This window comes from Drosophila eugracilis, unplaced genomic scaffold (genome assembly GCF_018153835.1).
Source record: "Drosophila eugracilis isolate 14026-0451.02 unplaced genomic scaffold, ASM1815383v1 contig_2035, whole genome shotgun sequence".
In the NCBI taxonomy this organism is placed as follows: domain Eukaryota; kingdom Metazoa; phylum Arthropoda; class Insecta; order Diptera; family Drosophilidae; genus Drosophila; species Drosophila eugracilis.
Window position 1 is genome coordinate 148,848 of NW_024572906.1, and position 15,756 is coordinate 164,603.

At 37.1% G+C, this 15,756-nt stretch overlaps 1 protein-coding gene and 1 non-coding gene across 2 annotated transcripts; both read right to left on the reverse strand.

Annotated features, from left to right (window-relative positions):
* Positions 1 to 12,755: 12,755 nt before the first annotated feature.
* LOC108109613 lies at positions 12,756 to 14,437 on the reverse strand. The gene is made up of 2 exons (XM_017218178.2): positions 13,932 to 14,437; positions 12,756 to 13,517 (listed from the first exon to the last, which is right to left on the reverse strand). The coding sequence occupies exons 1-2, from the start codon at positions 14,373 to 14,375 to the stop codon at positions 13,179 to 13,181; spliced, it is 783 nt and encodes a 260-aa protein (XP_017073667.1). The 5' UTR covers positions 14,376 to 14,437; the 3' UTR covers positions 12,756 to 13,178.
* Positions 13,574 to 13,865, reverse strand: LOC121529875. The gene has a single exon (XR_005993668.1). It is a non-coding gene; the product is annotated as a small nucleolar RNA U85 (small nucleolar RNA).
* Positions 14,438 to 15,756: the final 1,319 nt, after the last annotated feature.

Below are 15,756 nucleotides of genomic sequence, written 5' to 3' on the forward strand. Positions count from 1 at the left end.
TCTTTTTGTCTTATAAAAGCAAAATTTATCTGCATAAATTGATACTCCAAAGCCCAGGCTTAAAACTTCACGGCCAATCAACACGTCAAGCCTCAAATATTTGTCCATAACTACATGTAAAAAAACTTCTAAACAATATTGTTCAATATTAATATTACTCAGAACTTGCAATGTGCTACAAATTGAATCGTTACTTATGCCATTTAAAGTTACAATATTGTGAAATCGTTTTCCGGTGAATTTATCTACAAAGCTCTCCTTGACCAGTGAATATTCGGCTCCAGAATCAAAACAATATGGAATAGACTCACCGGATAAGGTAATTGTTCCACTTGGTGGAGCTACTGCACAAACGTCAACACGCTTCTCGTAGCTCTTGCTGTTTCCACCAGTACGATTTTTGGGGCATACAGAAGCCACATGTCCGTTTTCACCGCACTTAAAATATTTAATTTTTGATCGATCCTTCACTCCGGCCGTGCTGCTCACGCTAAAACTCCTTTCTGTGGGGGCTGATGCTTTCTCCATTCGAGAGCGGCATTCTGCATATTTGTGGCCAGCCTTTCCACAAAAATGGCACTTCACCTGCGACTGCATTCTTGTTTTCTACTTATCCGGACCCTTCGAATATCCGTCCTCCTCGTTGTTACGCTTCTTGAGAGCGTAAGCCTGTAGCTGCTGCTGTAGCTCATTACGAGTCGTAACATTCGTTGTAAACAGCCAACGCAACAAATTATTATCAATTTGAGCAATGTTAGCTAACGCTACTGATACCGCAATCTCCTCCAAATTCTTCGCCTTCCACTTAAAGAGCAATAGGGTGACAATGCGACTGCCGTACTCTCTCCAGTTTTGTGACGTCCGTTCAAAATGTTCATCAGTATAGCAGAAGTTGTCTCAATGCCCACGAAACGTTGGATGAAGAGTTCCTTAAACTGCGGCCATGTGATGCCAGCGAAGCATATTTGGGACAGCCATTGCGATGCACTGCCTTCTAATGCTTTGATTAACGCAATCACAAGCGCACTGCCTTTGAGAGCATTATCCGCAAAAATTAAGTCCACTGTAGTACACCAAGCTGATGCATCTGCTCCAGCGGTGTCAGGGCAAAACTTGGGTAGAGTGACGTGGAGTGTTCTCCCGTCTATTGTCGGTGCTCTTGGTGCCTGCATGGATCTTATTATTTCCATTAAATTGCGATTTTGCTCTTATAAGGCTGCCCTATATACGCTAGAGCTGTCCTCTTTTGGCAGAGCCGATCCCACTTCTGATGTCGGCGGCAAGGGTATGTCGGTCGGCGGCAAGGGTATGTTATCCATGTTGATACTTTTGATGATTGACGCATTGATATTTACGAGTTCCGATTGGTTCGAATACCCAAGCTCAACTGACTCAGCATACGCGCTAGTTACCGACCAGTAGTTAGGTAACGAGCCTCCAGCTAAACCTCCCAGAGCTACCCTGGAATTGGTACACTGACCGGGTGCCCACTTACTTTGCGTTGCAAGAATGTTGCAATCTAAACAACAGCCCAAACTGGGACAACGACCACTTGAGTCGTTGCCCCGTCGAAAGATTGCTGACACTGCAACAGGATGCCCCTACCCCAAAACGCGGGTCAGATGACAAAGGCAAACGTTCGAGGAAGTCTTTGTAAACATTCGTTTATTTCACTTTGTATTTTATGCTTAAGCAATCTATGTATTAGCATATAAGAACTTATGTACACTCGGCAGCTGTGGCAACTTGGTCGCCGCTGAAGAATATATTGGCAGTCTTAAAAGGCAACTTAAAGGCGTACGTTTACTTATTCCAACTCTTATTAAAATTTATAAATTGAAATACACCGACTACCACTTGGAGAAGACCGGACTCTGGCAGAACCCCTTGCCACCCAGGACTCCTAAGAGGATAACCATAACTGGCGCAGCCGAACTACGGACCTAATTTTCTTCGTATTCTTGTAAGAACTTACACACTAAATAGGTGAAGTATTCTTGTGATAGTGCAAATAAAAATTCGAAGTTGTTTAAAAATGAAAATGAATATCGTGATATATATGCAAAACAAGCAAAGAAATTTTCGTGTGTTCCGAAAATAATAAATAAAACCAAAAATTAATTAAAATGAATAATAATAAAGACGGACAAGCTTAGAGTGCAAAAGTTATGACAAATGATCGAAAAATAGAATAGCTGAGTGCCGTCGGCAAATACAGATGTTTTAAACATGAAACTAAAAGCAATATATATATACCTTGTGAGTATTATACAGTGGGTCTTAGTATGACAAAGCAGAGTGCCATCAGAAAAGAAAATTTTTTCTCTTTAGAGATAAATGCAGTTTTTGATTAAATATATACATACAGATGAACTTTGAAGGAATACAGGGAGATAGTTCTACAATCCCATCGCGTGTTTTGTATGAACGTCAACCTCGGATTTATGGCAAATTACGAAGTTGGTCTCTTGAGTAAAAAAAAATAATAATAAAAAAAAGGAAAGAATATAAATAAAGATAAAAAAAAAGGAATAATAAAAAAAAAAACAATAACATATTATACGAACCTACAAAATAGAGAGGTAGTTTTTACAATCCCATCGTGTGTTTTGTAAGAACGACAGTCTACGAATTTATAGAAAATTCCGTAGATTGATATCTCGTAAAAGTAAAAAAAAAACAAGAGGAAACGCTATAGTCGAGTGCCGCGACTATAAGATACCCGTTACTGTTTTACACAATTTTAAAATATTAATTTTGCTAGTGGAAATTCACAAGGCGCCACCTATTGTCAGAGGAAGTATGTTGAGTATGCTTATAGTGACGTCACTGCCCATGTGGAGCCTTATAACCTTAATTTCTTCATAAATAGCGAAATAATGTTCCGATTTGAAAAATCTTTTGTAAATCGATAGATATTAACAGAAATAAGTCACACAAGGTCAAACGAAGGCATTCATAATAATATTATAGACTCCACAGTTTTCCGCGGTTTGTGGGCGTTAGAGTGGGCGTGGCCGGATGCAACTTCGTGGCAAGTTGCAGAGGCATCTCCTAAATACGTGTTTTTTTTCAAAGTTTTGTAGCTTTTATAGTTTTTGAGATTTTTGCATTTTTGGTTTTTCGGGTTTTGTGGGCGTTAGTCGTTTGAGTCGTTGCCCCGTCGAAAGATTGCTGACACTGCAACAGGATGCCCCTACCCCAAAACGCGGGTCAGATGACACAGGCAAACGTTCGAGGAAGTCTTTGTAAACATTCGTTTATTTCACTTTGTATTTTATGCTTAAGCAATCTATGTATTAGCATATAAGAACTTATGTACACTCGGCAGCTGTGGCAACTTGGTCGCCGCTGAAGAATATATTGGCAGTCTTAAAAGGCAACTTAAAGGCGTACGTTTACTTATTCCAACTCTTATTAAAATTTATAAATTGAAATACACCGACTACCACTTGGAGAAGACCGGACTCTGGCAGAACCCCTAGCCACCCAGGACTCCTAAGAGGATAACCATAACTGGCGCAGCCGAACTACGGACCTAATTTTCTTCGTATTCTTGTAAGAACTTACACACTAAATAGGTGAAGTATTCTTGTGATAGTGCAAATAAAAATTCGAAGTTGTTTAAAAATGAAAATGAATATCGTGATATATATGCAAAACAAGCAAAGAAATTTTCGTGTGTTCCGAAAATAATAAATAAAACCAAAAATTAATTAAAATGAATAATAATAAAGACGGACAAGCTTAGAGTGCAAAAGTTATGACAAATGATCGAAAAATAGAATAGCTGAGTGCCGTCGGCAAATACAGATGTTTTAAACATGAAACTAAAAGCAATATATATATACCTTGTGAGTATTATACAGTGGGTGTTAGTATGACAAAGCAGAGTGCCATCAGAAAAGAAAATTTTTTCTCTTTAGAGATAAATGCAGTTTTTGATTAAATATATACATACAGATGAACTTTGAAGGAATACAGGGAGATAGTTCTACAATCCCATCGCGTGTTTTGTATGAACGTCAACTTCGGATTTATGGCAAATTACGAAGTTGGTCTCTTGAGTAAAAAAAAATAATAATAAAAAAAAAGGAAAGAATATAAATAAAGATAAAAAAAAAAAGGAATAATAAAAAAAAAACAATAACATATTATACGAACCTACAAAACAGAGAGGTAGTTTTTACAATCCCATCGTGTGTTTTGTAAGAACGACAGTCTACGAATTTATAGAAAATTCCGTAGATTGATATCTCGTAAAAGTAAAAAAAAAACAAGAGGAAACGCTATAGTCGAGTGCCGCGACTATAAGATACCCGTTACTGTTTTACACAATTTTAAAATATTCATTTTGCTAGTGGAAATTCACAAGGCGCCACCTATTGTCAGAGGAAGTATGTTGAGTATGCTTATAGTGACGTCACTGCCCATGTGGAGCCTTATAACCTTAATTTCTTCATAAATAGCGAAATAATGTTCCGATTTGACAAATCTTTTGTAAATCGATAGATATTAACAGAAATAAGTCACACAAGGTCAAACGAAGGCATTCATAATAATATTATAGACTCCACAGTTTTCCGCGGTTTGTGGGCGTTAGAGTGGGCGTGGCCGGATGCAACTTCGTGGCAAGTTGCAGAGGCATCTCCTAAATACGTGTTTTTTTCAAAGTTTTGTAGCTTTTATAGTTTTTGAGATTTTTGCATTTTTGGTTTTTCGGGTTTTGTGGGCGTTAGAGTGGGCGTGGCGTGATCGGAAAAAAACAATTCGCATTGGGAGCATCATAGAAACATACATGCTTGATCCGAACTTTCTATCTCTTATAGTTATTGAGATATCAGCTTTTCTAGAAAATCCGAAAACCGTCTTTTGAGTCTTGTGGGCGTATGGGTGGGTGTGGCCGGAAAGATTATACTTTCTGAATTTCAACTTTCTATCTGCAATAGTTCCTGAGATTTCAGCAATTTTAGTTTTTTGCCATTTGTGGGAGTTAGAGTGGGCGTGGCAGGATGCTGTAATAAACTTGCGCTGTCCCGGGACCTCAAGAATCTTCATGCTTAATCTCAGCTTTGTATCTGCTATAGTTCCTGAGATCTCAGCGTTCATACGGACGGACAGACGGACATGGCTCTATCGACTTCGCTATTGATCCTGATCAAGAATATATATACTTTATAGGGTCGCAAAAGCTTCCTTCTATCTCTTACATACTTTTCAACGAATCTAGTATACCCTTTTACTCTACGAGTAACGGGTATAAAAAGAAAGAGAGAAACGATAATTTTTTTTAATTGCGTCTTGTGCATATTCATTGAAATGTCTTTGCCTGGTTTTGCCCATATATATGCAAATTTCTTGTAAGTCCCAACAAACACCAGTAACTAGGGGAAGTTATTATTTTATGAAAACATATTTAAACGAGTATTTTTACAGGCAAAGCCCACAAGAGTAAAGCACCTGGAAAACACAACACTAAACTACACCTCAAGCTGATACATTCAACAATTTAATACAGATAAGACGATATTTTAAGTACACATTACGCAAAAACACTAACAATTAATTTCTCCTAAAAGTCAAAATAAACCTACTTAATGCCTAATATTGCTAAAGTCAAGAGGCTATTACCAACTAATAAAATCGTTACTAGAAGCGGTAGTAGAAGGCAGACCACTATAAGCAAAACACCCCAAGCGACCTCCTTATCCCTAAGACCTGTTATTACACCCTCATCCTTTACCAGCGCAAACTCGTCACCACCCCATCTTAATTCCGCGATGGTAAACCATGCGGAGGTGTACGCATCGATGAAAATTCCCGACCCTATTAAATCTTTACCACCCTACTCTGGGTGTTGAAGAAATAATTCTGATGATTAGGACAACGGACCAGACAACGTATGGTCAAATGTGCCTTAGAGCTATTAGACGCAAGATTGAGGGCAAGGCTAACGAAGCAATTATTTCAGCAGGGGCTAATTTGAATTGGGACGAAATTAAAGACGCGTTGATAAGGCATTGCAGTGACAAGAGGGACGAGGAAACCTTAATGACCGAACTCCATGAATTAAAGCACAGGCAGTTATTCATACAAAGATCGTATGAACAAATCACGAAGATTAGATTAGCCTTGTTCAGGATAATAGACACGGAGGAGACTGAGCAAATAGCAATTCAGGCTAGACTAAAGGTAGTATCGCGGACGTGCTTGACGGCTTTTCTCGCGGGACTTAGGGGAAACCTTAACGCGTTTGTTAGAGCGTTTAGACCAAAAGGACTGGAGGAAGCATATGACATGGCTATTAAGGAAAGGAATTTATACTTCACAGAAAATACTACGTTTGGAACACAGAACAAACAGCTTTACAGACCAAACGATCGTTTTTGAAGAAATCAATTTTCGAACAGAAACAGTTATAATCAATATCAAAATAGACACTATAATCAGTACCAAAATCGAGATTATAATCGTTATAATCGCGTTGATAAATCGACTTACAGCCGGAACAACTACGAGAGTAATCATAATAATAGATTCCCTGCAATTACAGCAGGTGACGACATTCCTATACTTCCAATGCGGCCGCTAAAAAGAACGCTATAAGCAATAACAAGACCCATTCTAGCGGACAAAGACTATATAATGTCGAGACTAAGAACGTAACAGATGAGGTAGGACCAACTCGAGAGATTGTTGAGAAGCCAAATTTTCAATCAAAAGCCTCATACCACAGACAGGATTCCTGAGTAAATTTCGCTTAGACGCAAATTTACCATATATCGAACTATCCTTTCAGAACAAAAATAAATTAAAATTCCGTATAGACACAGGAGCGGAGGGTTCTTTTATCAAACCGAAGCTCGTAGAAAAAGAAGAAAGAGTTAGGCTAGAGAAACCCATCACAATCACGACAATTCTTCAGGAATACCCCATTCCAGAAATGGCTGTATTGAATATTTTTAAAGAGATGAACGATCAAAGGAAATACCCATTTTTGTTATTTAATTTTCACAGAATTTTCGATGGCTTGATTGGTATGAATATTCTAACCCAACTTCAGGCGAAAATCGATATTGCAAAACTAACTTTTACTACACCTACTGTTAGAACCAAATCGTACCCCACAATATTATGAAATAGATGAGGAATCTAAATCGTTGATCACTATTCCGGTAAACGTTAAAGAAGGACCTTTTTTATGCGACCATATTCAACTCGAAGAAGATTTATTCATAACCTCAGGCATTTACAAGGCATGCAACAATTATGCTCGAGTTGAAATTAACAATTTCTCCGCCACCCCAAAGAAATTCTGTTTGGATTTAGGACTTGAAGTAAACAAGTTCAAAGAAGAGGATTTCACTGTGGTAAATGTAATACAGGATAACGTAAAAAATGAAGAACAGCATTGTTTTGTAAACTTTAGTAATATTAGAACCGATCATCTAAACGACGAGGAAAAACAGCAGTTGTCTCAGCTTTTTAAGAAATTTTCTGGAATAGTGTATCGTGAAGGCGACAAACTATCATTTACCAACCAAATAAAACACGAGGTCAAACTTACTGACAACAAACCGGTATTCTGCAGACCATTCAGATTCAGTCCCACTGAATCAACTGAAATCCGAAACCAAATAAGCAAACACTTAGATCAGAATATAATCAGACATAGCCATTCGCCTTGGAGCGCCCCAGTATTTTTAGTATCAAAGAAGATGGACGCTTCCCAAGTAAAAAAGTGGAGAATGGTAGTAGATTTTAGGAAGCTCAACGAGAAAACAGAGAAAGACAGATATCCCATGCCCAATACAAATGATGTCTTAGACAAGATTGGCAGAGCCAAATATTTCACAGCCCTAGATCTCGCTAGTGGGTACCATCAAATTGAAATGGAACCAAGAGACACGGCCAAGACAGCCTTCACGGCTCAGGGAGGCCACTACGAATTTGTTCGTATGCCTTTTGGTCTGACAAACGCCCCAGCCACTTTTCAAAGAGTGATGGATAATGTTTTGGCGGACCTCAACGGAGACTGTTGTCTAGTATATCTAGATGACATCATAGTTTTCTCTCCCTCATTACAGGAACACATTAACGACCTAGATTCCGTACTGTCCAGATTAAAACGAGCAAATTTAAAGATTCAACCAGATAAGTCTGAGTTTTTACGTAAATCGAGACTTATCTGGGAATCGAATATCTGGGACACATTGTCACAGAAGAGGGCATCAAACCAAATCCCAAGAAAATTGAGGCTATAAAAGCCTTTCCGATCCCAACCATAAAGAAAGAAATAAAATCTTTCCTGGGTCTGTTGGGATACTATAGAAAATTCATCCGGGATTTCGCTAAGATCACAAAGCCATTAACGAAACAATTAAAAGGGAAAGCTTCAATGTTACTTACGGAAGAATACAAAGAAGCGTTTAATGTTTGCAAAACCTTACTGTGCAATGATCCCCTATTAAAATACCCTGATTTTAATAAATCTTTCATTCTGACGACAGATGCTAGCAATGTGGCGATAGGTGCGGTTCTGTCACAAGGAACGCTGGGTTCCGACAGACCGGTATCGTTCGCAAGTAGAACTCTCAACGATCGGGAGACAAGTTACTCGACTGTTGAGAAGGAGATGCTAGCTATTATATGGGCGACTAAGTATTTTCGACCCTATTTGTTTGGCAAAAGATTTCAAATAGTTACCGATCACAAACCACTAACGTGGTTGATGAATTTCAAGGAACCCAACTCCAAGTTGGTCAGATGGAAGCTACAATTATTGGAGTACGATTATGAGGTAGTGTACAAGAAAGGAAGAGTAGTAATACAAAAAAACTGTATCTCTGAATCCTCAACCAATAGATTGTCCGATTCCATAACTATAGCTGATAGACCGATCAATGAGTTCAATACACAGTACATTTTCGAAATAGGTGACGAAAACAAAAAATTGTATTTTATTTAAAAACAAACTCAGACGCACCATATCCAGAGTTAATTTCGACATCAACGGTATTACCGAAATCCTACAGGAAATCCTAGTACTTAGCAGACTACACGCCATATTCGCTCCAAAAGCAATTTTTAAACTGATAGAGGAAGTTTACCTCAAACACTTTAAGAACTATAAATTAATCAGATGCAAAGATTTTTTGATAGACGTTACTACCACACAAGAACAGGAGACGGTGATTAAAGACTACCATCAAAACAATAATCATCGTGGTATCGAAGAGACCCTGAGTCATTTAAAAAGAACATTATATTTTCCCTACATGAAACAGAAGATCACCCAAATAATCAATCTTTGCGACACATGTCACAGACTGAAATGTGATAGAAGGCCCCCCAAGCCAGTATTCCAGAAAACTGAAACGCCCGAGGTACCCTTACAGATAGTGCATATGGACATTTATACGATTAATGGTCAGACAATTCTTACACTAATCGATAAGTTCTCTAAATTCGCAAGCGCTTATACAATTCCGGCAAGGATCTGTATAAACGTGATCAAGTCGTTGAGGCACTATTTTTGTTTTGTGGGGGTACCAACAAAACTGATTTTTGACCAAGGCGCTGAATTTTCTGGAAAGATTTTCTCTGATTTTTGTAAACAATACAATATTATAACCCATGTTACGTCATTCCAGCAGTCTACGAGTAACTCACCTGTAGAAAGACTGCACTCTTCGCTGACCGAAATTTACAGAATTATTTATGATACCAGAAAGGCTCACAAGCTGGAACTGGATCATGAAGAAATTTTGTTCGAAACCCTAACCACCTACAATAATAGCATACATTCTGCCACAAAGCATACTCCGTTTGAATTACTTTCGGGAAGAACCCACATTTTTAATAAAGATATTGAATATAATTCCAACATGATTATCTGCAGAAACTAAACGAGTTTCAAAATACATTATATCCCAAGATTAAAGCACAACTAGAAGAAAAGATGAATCGCAGAATTGATAAACTCAATGAAAATAGGGAACAGCCCAACCTAGTTAGGACGGACGACATTGTATTCCGTAAGGAAAATAGACGGAACAAACTCACCCCCCGTTTCTCGCAACACAGGGTACTAAAAGATGACAGGATAACACTAATTTCGGAAAAAAAACAAAAATTACATAAAGCCAAAATAAGAAATAGAATTAAAACAAACCAAATTCCCATTAATCTTACAGATTTGCGTTCGTCGCAGCACAGGACTTAAACGTCCAACCACTGGGAAAAGATACCCCCCTACTTAAGCTAAATCTAGGACCCGCCAAGATCGTTCAATCACATAAATATCTCACACATGTAATTAATTTACAAGACTTAATAGATGTTGTTGTAAATTTCGAAAGAGCAGTTTATAAATTAAAAAGAAATTTGGAATCTGACGACGCGGTGGACAGTCTATCTACAAAACTGCAACAGCTAAAAAACAGAGTAGAAATGTTATTACCCAAGAAAATACAAAAACGCGGACTAATTAACGGTCTAGGAAAGGTCATTAAGGTAGTGACAGGAAACTTAGACGACGCAGACGGACGCAGAATAGAGAATAATTTTAAAGCTATTATAGAAAATCAGAAGGAAGTAACATTAAAGATTAACAATCAAGAAATATTCAATAACGAAATTAAAGTCAGATTTGAAAATATCACAGATCACAAGGAACAACAAATAATCAACCATTTCTTAAACAATTACAAAAATACTATCTTAAAAACCATGAATTCGGAACACCAATTATTACATACTATTCAATACATATCTAGAATAAATATTAATATAGACGTATTTTCAAATTATTTAAGTAACATTGAAGAAAGCTTGCTGTTTGCAAATTAAAGATCGTACCAACTTTTATCGTGTCCAAACAAGAGTTAGATTTAATCAGGCAAGAAATAAATGATTCAGATTTACAAAACTTAAAAGACGAACACATGATAGAAATGCTAGAATTGGATACTTTTATGATCGGAATCAAGATAAATTTTGGAATAAAAATACCAACATTTAAACAAAATTGTTACCAATTCATACACTTGGTCCCCCTTCCCATTAACGAATCTAAATTTCTAATCCTCACAAGTTATATGGCCTTTTTATAATTCCGAAGATGTATATTACTTCACGAACAGATGTAACAAGATAAACAAATATTTCATATGTGAAAACACAGTTACAACCTTAGATAACTTTAACACTGAATGCTTAAATAACATATTGTCTTTAAACCCTACAAATTGTAAAGTCAAAGATACTGGAAATCAAGAAATAATTACAGAAATAGAACCAGCTTACATATTGATCTTAAACACAATAAACACTACAATCGAATCTAATTGTACTACTAAGATTGCTGTAATAGGATCTGCTTTAGTTACGTTCAAAAATTGTAAAGTATACATAAATCAGATCCCATACGATAAAGAGTTGTCAATATTTGAAGAAAAAATAGAAACCACTATTCCGATCATTCAAAATATCAATTTCACGGAAAACATTGAAGACAACTTACACAAACTAAATTTAAGGTCCATCAATGCTTCCAATTCCATAATTTACTGGAAAAATTTTACGACCACAAATTTTGGAGCGGTATACTTCTTAATATTAACTGGAGTCCTGGCATCAATCATACTCATCAACACAAAGAAGAGGGTTGTTTTCACCACCATACCAGAGCCGAGTTTCGTGTCGTCCACGCCGTCACTTTGGCCGTCACTTCAATCCAGGGGGGAGGAGTTACCGACCAGTCGTTAGGTAACGAGCCTCCAGCTAAACCTCCCAGAGCTACCCTGGAATTGGTACACTGACCGGGTGCCTTCTTACTTTGCGTTGCAAGAATGTTGCAATCTAAACAACAGCCCAAACTGGGACAACGACCACTTGAGTCGTTGCCCCGTCGAAAGATTGCTGACACTGCAACAGGATGCCCCTACCCCAAAACGCGGGTCAGATGACACAGGCAAACGTTCGAGGAAGTCTTTGTAAACATTCGTTTATTTCACTTTGTATTTTATGCTTAAGCAATCTATGTATTAGCATATAAGAACTTATGTACACTCGGCAGCTGTGGCAACTTGGTCGCCGCTGAAGAATATATTGGCAGTCTTAAAAGGCAACTCAAAGGCGTACGTTTACTTATTCCAACTCTTATAAAAATTCATAAATTGAAATACACCGACTACCACTTGGAGAAGACCGGAATCTGGCAGAACCCCTAGCCACCCAGGACTCCTAAGAGGATAACCATAACTCGCTCACGTCATAAGCTCACTCAAGTCGAGCGTATGCAGCCATCTCAGTCTTACTCAAGACTCTTGGTATCTTACCATCGAACTTCACTCAGCAGCAGAGCGTCTCTGACTCTACCGCCGTTCTTTCGCTCAATATCAGCTAGTAAAGCAGAAGCAGGGAGTTCCCAAATTACCGGAATGCTACATTTACTAGGAATAACACTGCGACACATACTTTATAGGGTCGGAAACGGTCCCTTCTGTTACATACTTTTCAACGAATTTAGTATACCCTTTTAATCTACCAAAATAAATATGTTAATATCATACCTAAAATATGACATTTAAATTTTGGAATTATCTTTCATAGTTTAGTCGCAATAACGATTCGAAATTGCATGCTTCTGCTGAACGAAATAAGCTGCGACCGACTGTATATGTTTTTATTCGCCACGAATGTTGTGAAGGCGTTTAGAATCATGGGTACGAAAAATAATAATCAGAACGTAGTTCAAGCACTATTTATATTTATATATTATATATGTATATATATTAGGTATAATTTATAGACTACCATGATAGTGGTCAAATCTCATGAAGATAAATTTGTTGATCTCAACGAAGACGAATATCAAGCGTATTTGGGCGTGCTCAATCTTGATATGTACTAAAAATTATCTATGGCCTGCTTCTCAAAGTGCCAATTCAGTTTAAAATCTATTGGATCACTTAAGATTAGGCCATATTCCACAATACGACCGTTGCAATTTACATTTCAATTTTTTTAAATATTTCATTAATTTCTTCATTTTTTAATTTATTTAATTCGCAGATTGACAATTTTGTATTTTACAAACTCTTAAATGAGTTTTTGACTTAGCTTACTTATAAAAGGTCAAATTCATATTTTACCTAGAATGCATAGAAAAATTTCTAATATTTATTATATTTTTTGCTTTTGTCCGTGTGCTGAGTCACATCATTAAATATTCTTTTGTTAAAGATTTGAAAGCTCTTGTCCTCAAGCAATTCATTAACTAGAGACATATTTTTTCTTGCCTTTTTTTCTTCATCGTGTTCTAAAGCCGAATGTTGCACAGTTCCTATTTGAAAAAATGTAGGAAGACATTTTCGATCGTTTTTCTTGTAGAATTGTTTAGGGTTTAAAACCGATCGCATTTGAATTATTTTAAGTTCGTTCCGCATTCCCTCTGTGACTTCTGAGGCAGGAAAGTAAGCCCAATCTCCTCCCTTAGTTTTGGAGCTTTTAGCCTAAAAATTAAGACGATTAAGAAAGGAATAAAGTATAAATGCTGAAGTTGCCCATCTTGTTTTCAGATTACTAAAGTCGTCGTCAATATGGCAACTTTCTCAGACATAATTAATTTAGACCACAGTTCTTTCATAACATTTAAGATGATATTGTGTAGGCTAGTTACTTAGTTATCTGACTTGGCATTCTCGACAGACAACTCTAGTTTTGTGTCTTTTTGTGTTCCGTTAGCCTTACGGTAACTGCAAAATCTGATACGCAGCCACCAAGATTTCAACGGATAAAGCTAAATATTCCAACGGCTAACCATTAAGTCTGATCATTCACTTGCCACGCAATCATATGCAATTTTCGATGTCGAAAATGTCATCATAGAGGAAGCGATGTTTGTTACGTACAAGCTTTATACTTACTTTGCTCCTTTTAAGCTTATTATGAATTTTTTCTACAGTAGGATGTGCAATGCGCTGATCTACATTTGAAGTCATCGCCAGTCGCGATTGTTTTGTACAGTTGTCTAGGCGGACTTTCAGTTCTGGACTGATATTCAGCACCGTATTCCGCTTCATATTTGCCAATTTCCAAGTAGAGGAGTTTTCTACTACCTTTTCGACTTGTTCGGTTATGTTGTCCAAGTGCATTGTAACCTTTGTGAACTCTTTTCGGATGATAGGCAAAGTATTCACGACACTGAGCACTTCTTTGCAGCACAGGCTCAGGCCGAAAAATTTCACCTCATCTTTCTTTTCGATTTTACTTATACTCTGCTTTGGCAATACCAGCTCAGCATTGTATTGTCTCTCATCAATAAAATCTACATTTTGGCCTACGGTGTCTAAAAAAATACGAGACTCCATTTTCTGTGCCTCAGAAAAGAAACGTTGAGCAATAAAACCTATTGATGGTGACGCCGTGGTCCGGACTATCGATTGTTGCCACTATCGATTGTTGGCGCTGTTGTCCACCGACAATATCCCATATATACTATTTTGGATGTAAGAGTAAGAAAATGGCAGTCGCTTTAAAATTCAGAAGTTGCCGTTACCATTTCGCAAACAAAACTTTTGTCTATAGAATATCAACAAAGTCACTCTTCTACAGACCCGTTGTCCCACTTCTTGAAACACTAGATAAAATAAAAGAAGAGAAGAAAAGCCACATATCATCAAAGTCAGTCTTCTACAGACTTCTTGTAGGGGGAACACTGCGGTAAGATTAAGATTGAGATTCTGTAATGTGGGGCTAATTTAAGCAATTTCAGAATAAAACCGCTCGCCACAGCCACGGCCATAGGTCCTTAAAGCTACACCCTTTCTTTTGGACCTACGCGTTTGGGGGGCCGTTAAAGGCAACTCCACATGAGGCAAGACATACATATATATTTTTCATGCACGATGTAAGTATGATATTTTCCCGTGCCTGCGCAATCCATATTTGAAAAAGGAAAAGGAAAAATTTAATACAAAACAATTTTAATTAAACAAATCTATCAAACCAAAATAATGCTTTTAAAGTACTTAAATGCATTTTATTGCGCAACTTTGTATTCACTCAATTCATTTGGCTAAAAGCCCGCTTTATTTTCGCATTGGACGACAGTAATTGCATATGAATTGCAAATAAGGCAAAGGACTCAAATGGTCTATTTCCACCAGCATCCCTATAATCCAATGCCTCTGCCCAATATGTTACGGTATCATTAATATTTTCCCTTCCAATGAGATGAATTTTATCTATTTGGGATATTTTCGTGCCGTAAATGATCATTTTCTTACAAAACACAAAGTTAATGTCCCCAATTTATTTATAGCTATATTATGCTAGAAGAATAGAAATTAATATAAACCTTCTCTCAAGATATAAGCTAGATGGAAAGCTTTCAAGCTATTCCAGTTTAAAAATATTCTAGAACTAGCTATAATAAGCTGAAATGGCAACAATGGTACTAAGATTTGCATCGTAACATTGGTGTTTCCGATAAGAAAATCGAAGACTGTTTTTCAACTCTGCGAAAACGCTTCATCTGTTAATTAGAGCTGTAAACAATTGTACTTATCGAAAATCGATTCTTTTTAAATCAATTCTTAAAAAGATCGATTAAATCAATTTAAAATCTAAAATTTTTTTAGGTGAGCAAACCTGTCGATGCATTGATTCCGTAAAAAACGAAGAATTTTAGAGCTATTTACAACTCTACATTTAATATACACAAAGGTAATAAATCATTAAGGTTGGTTT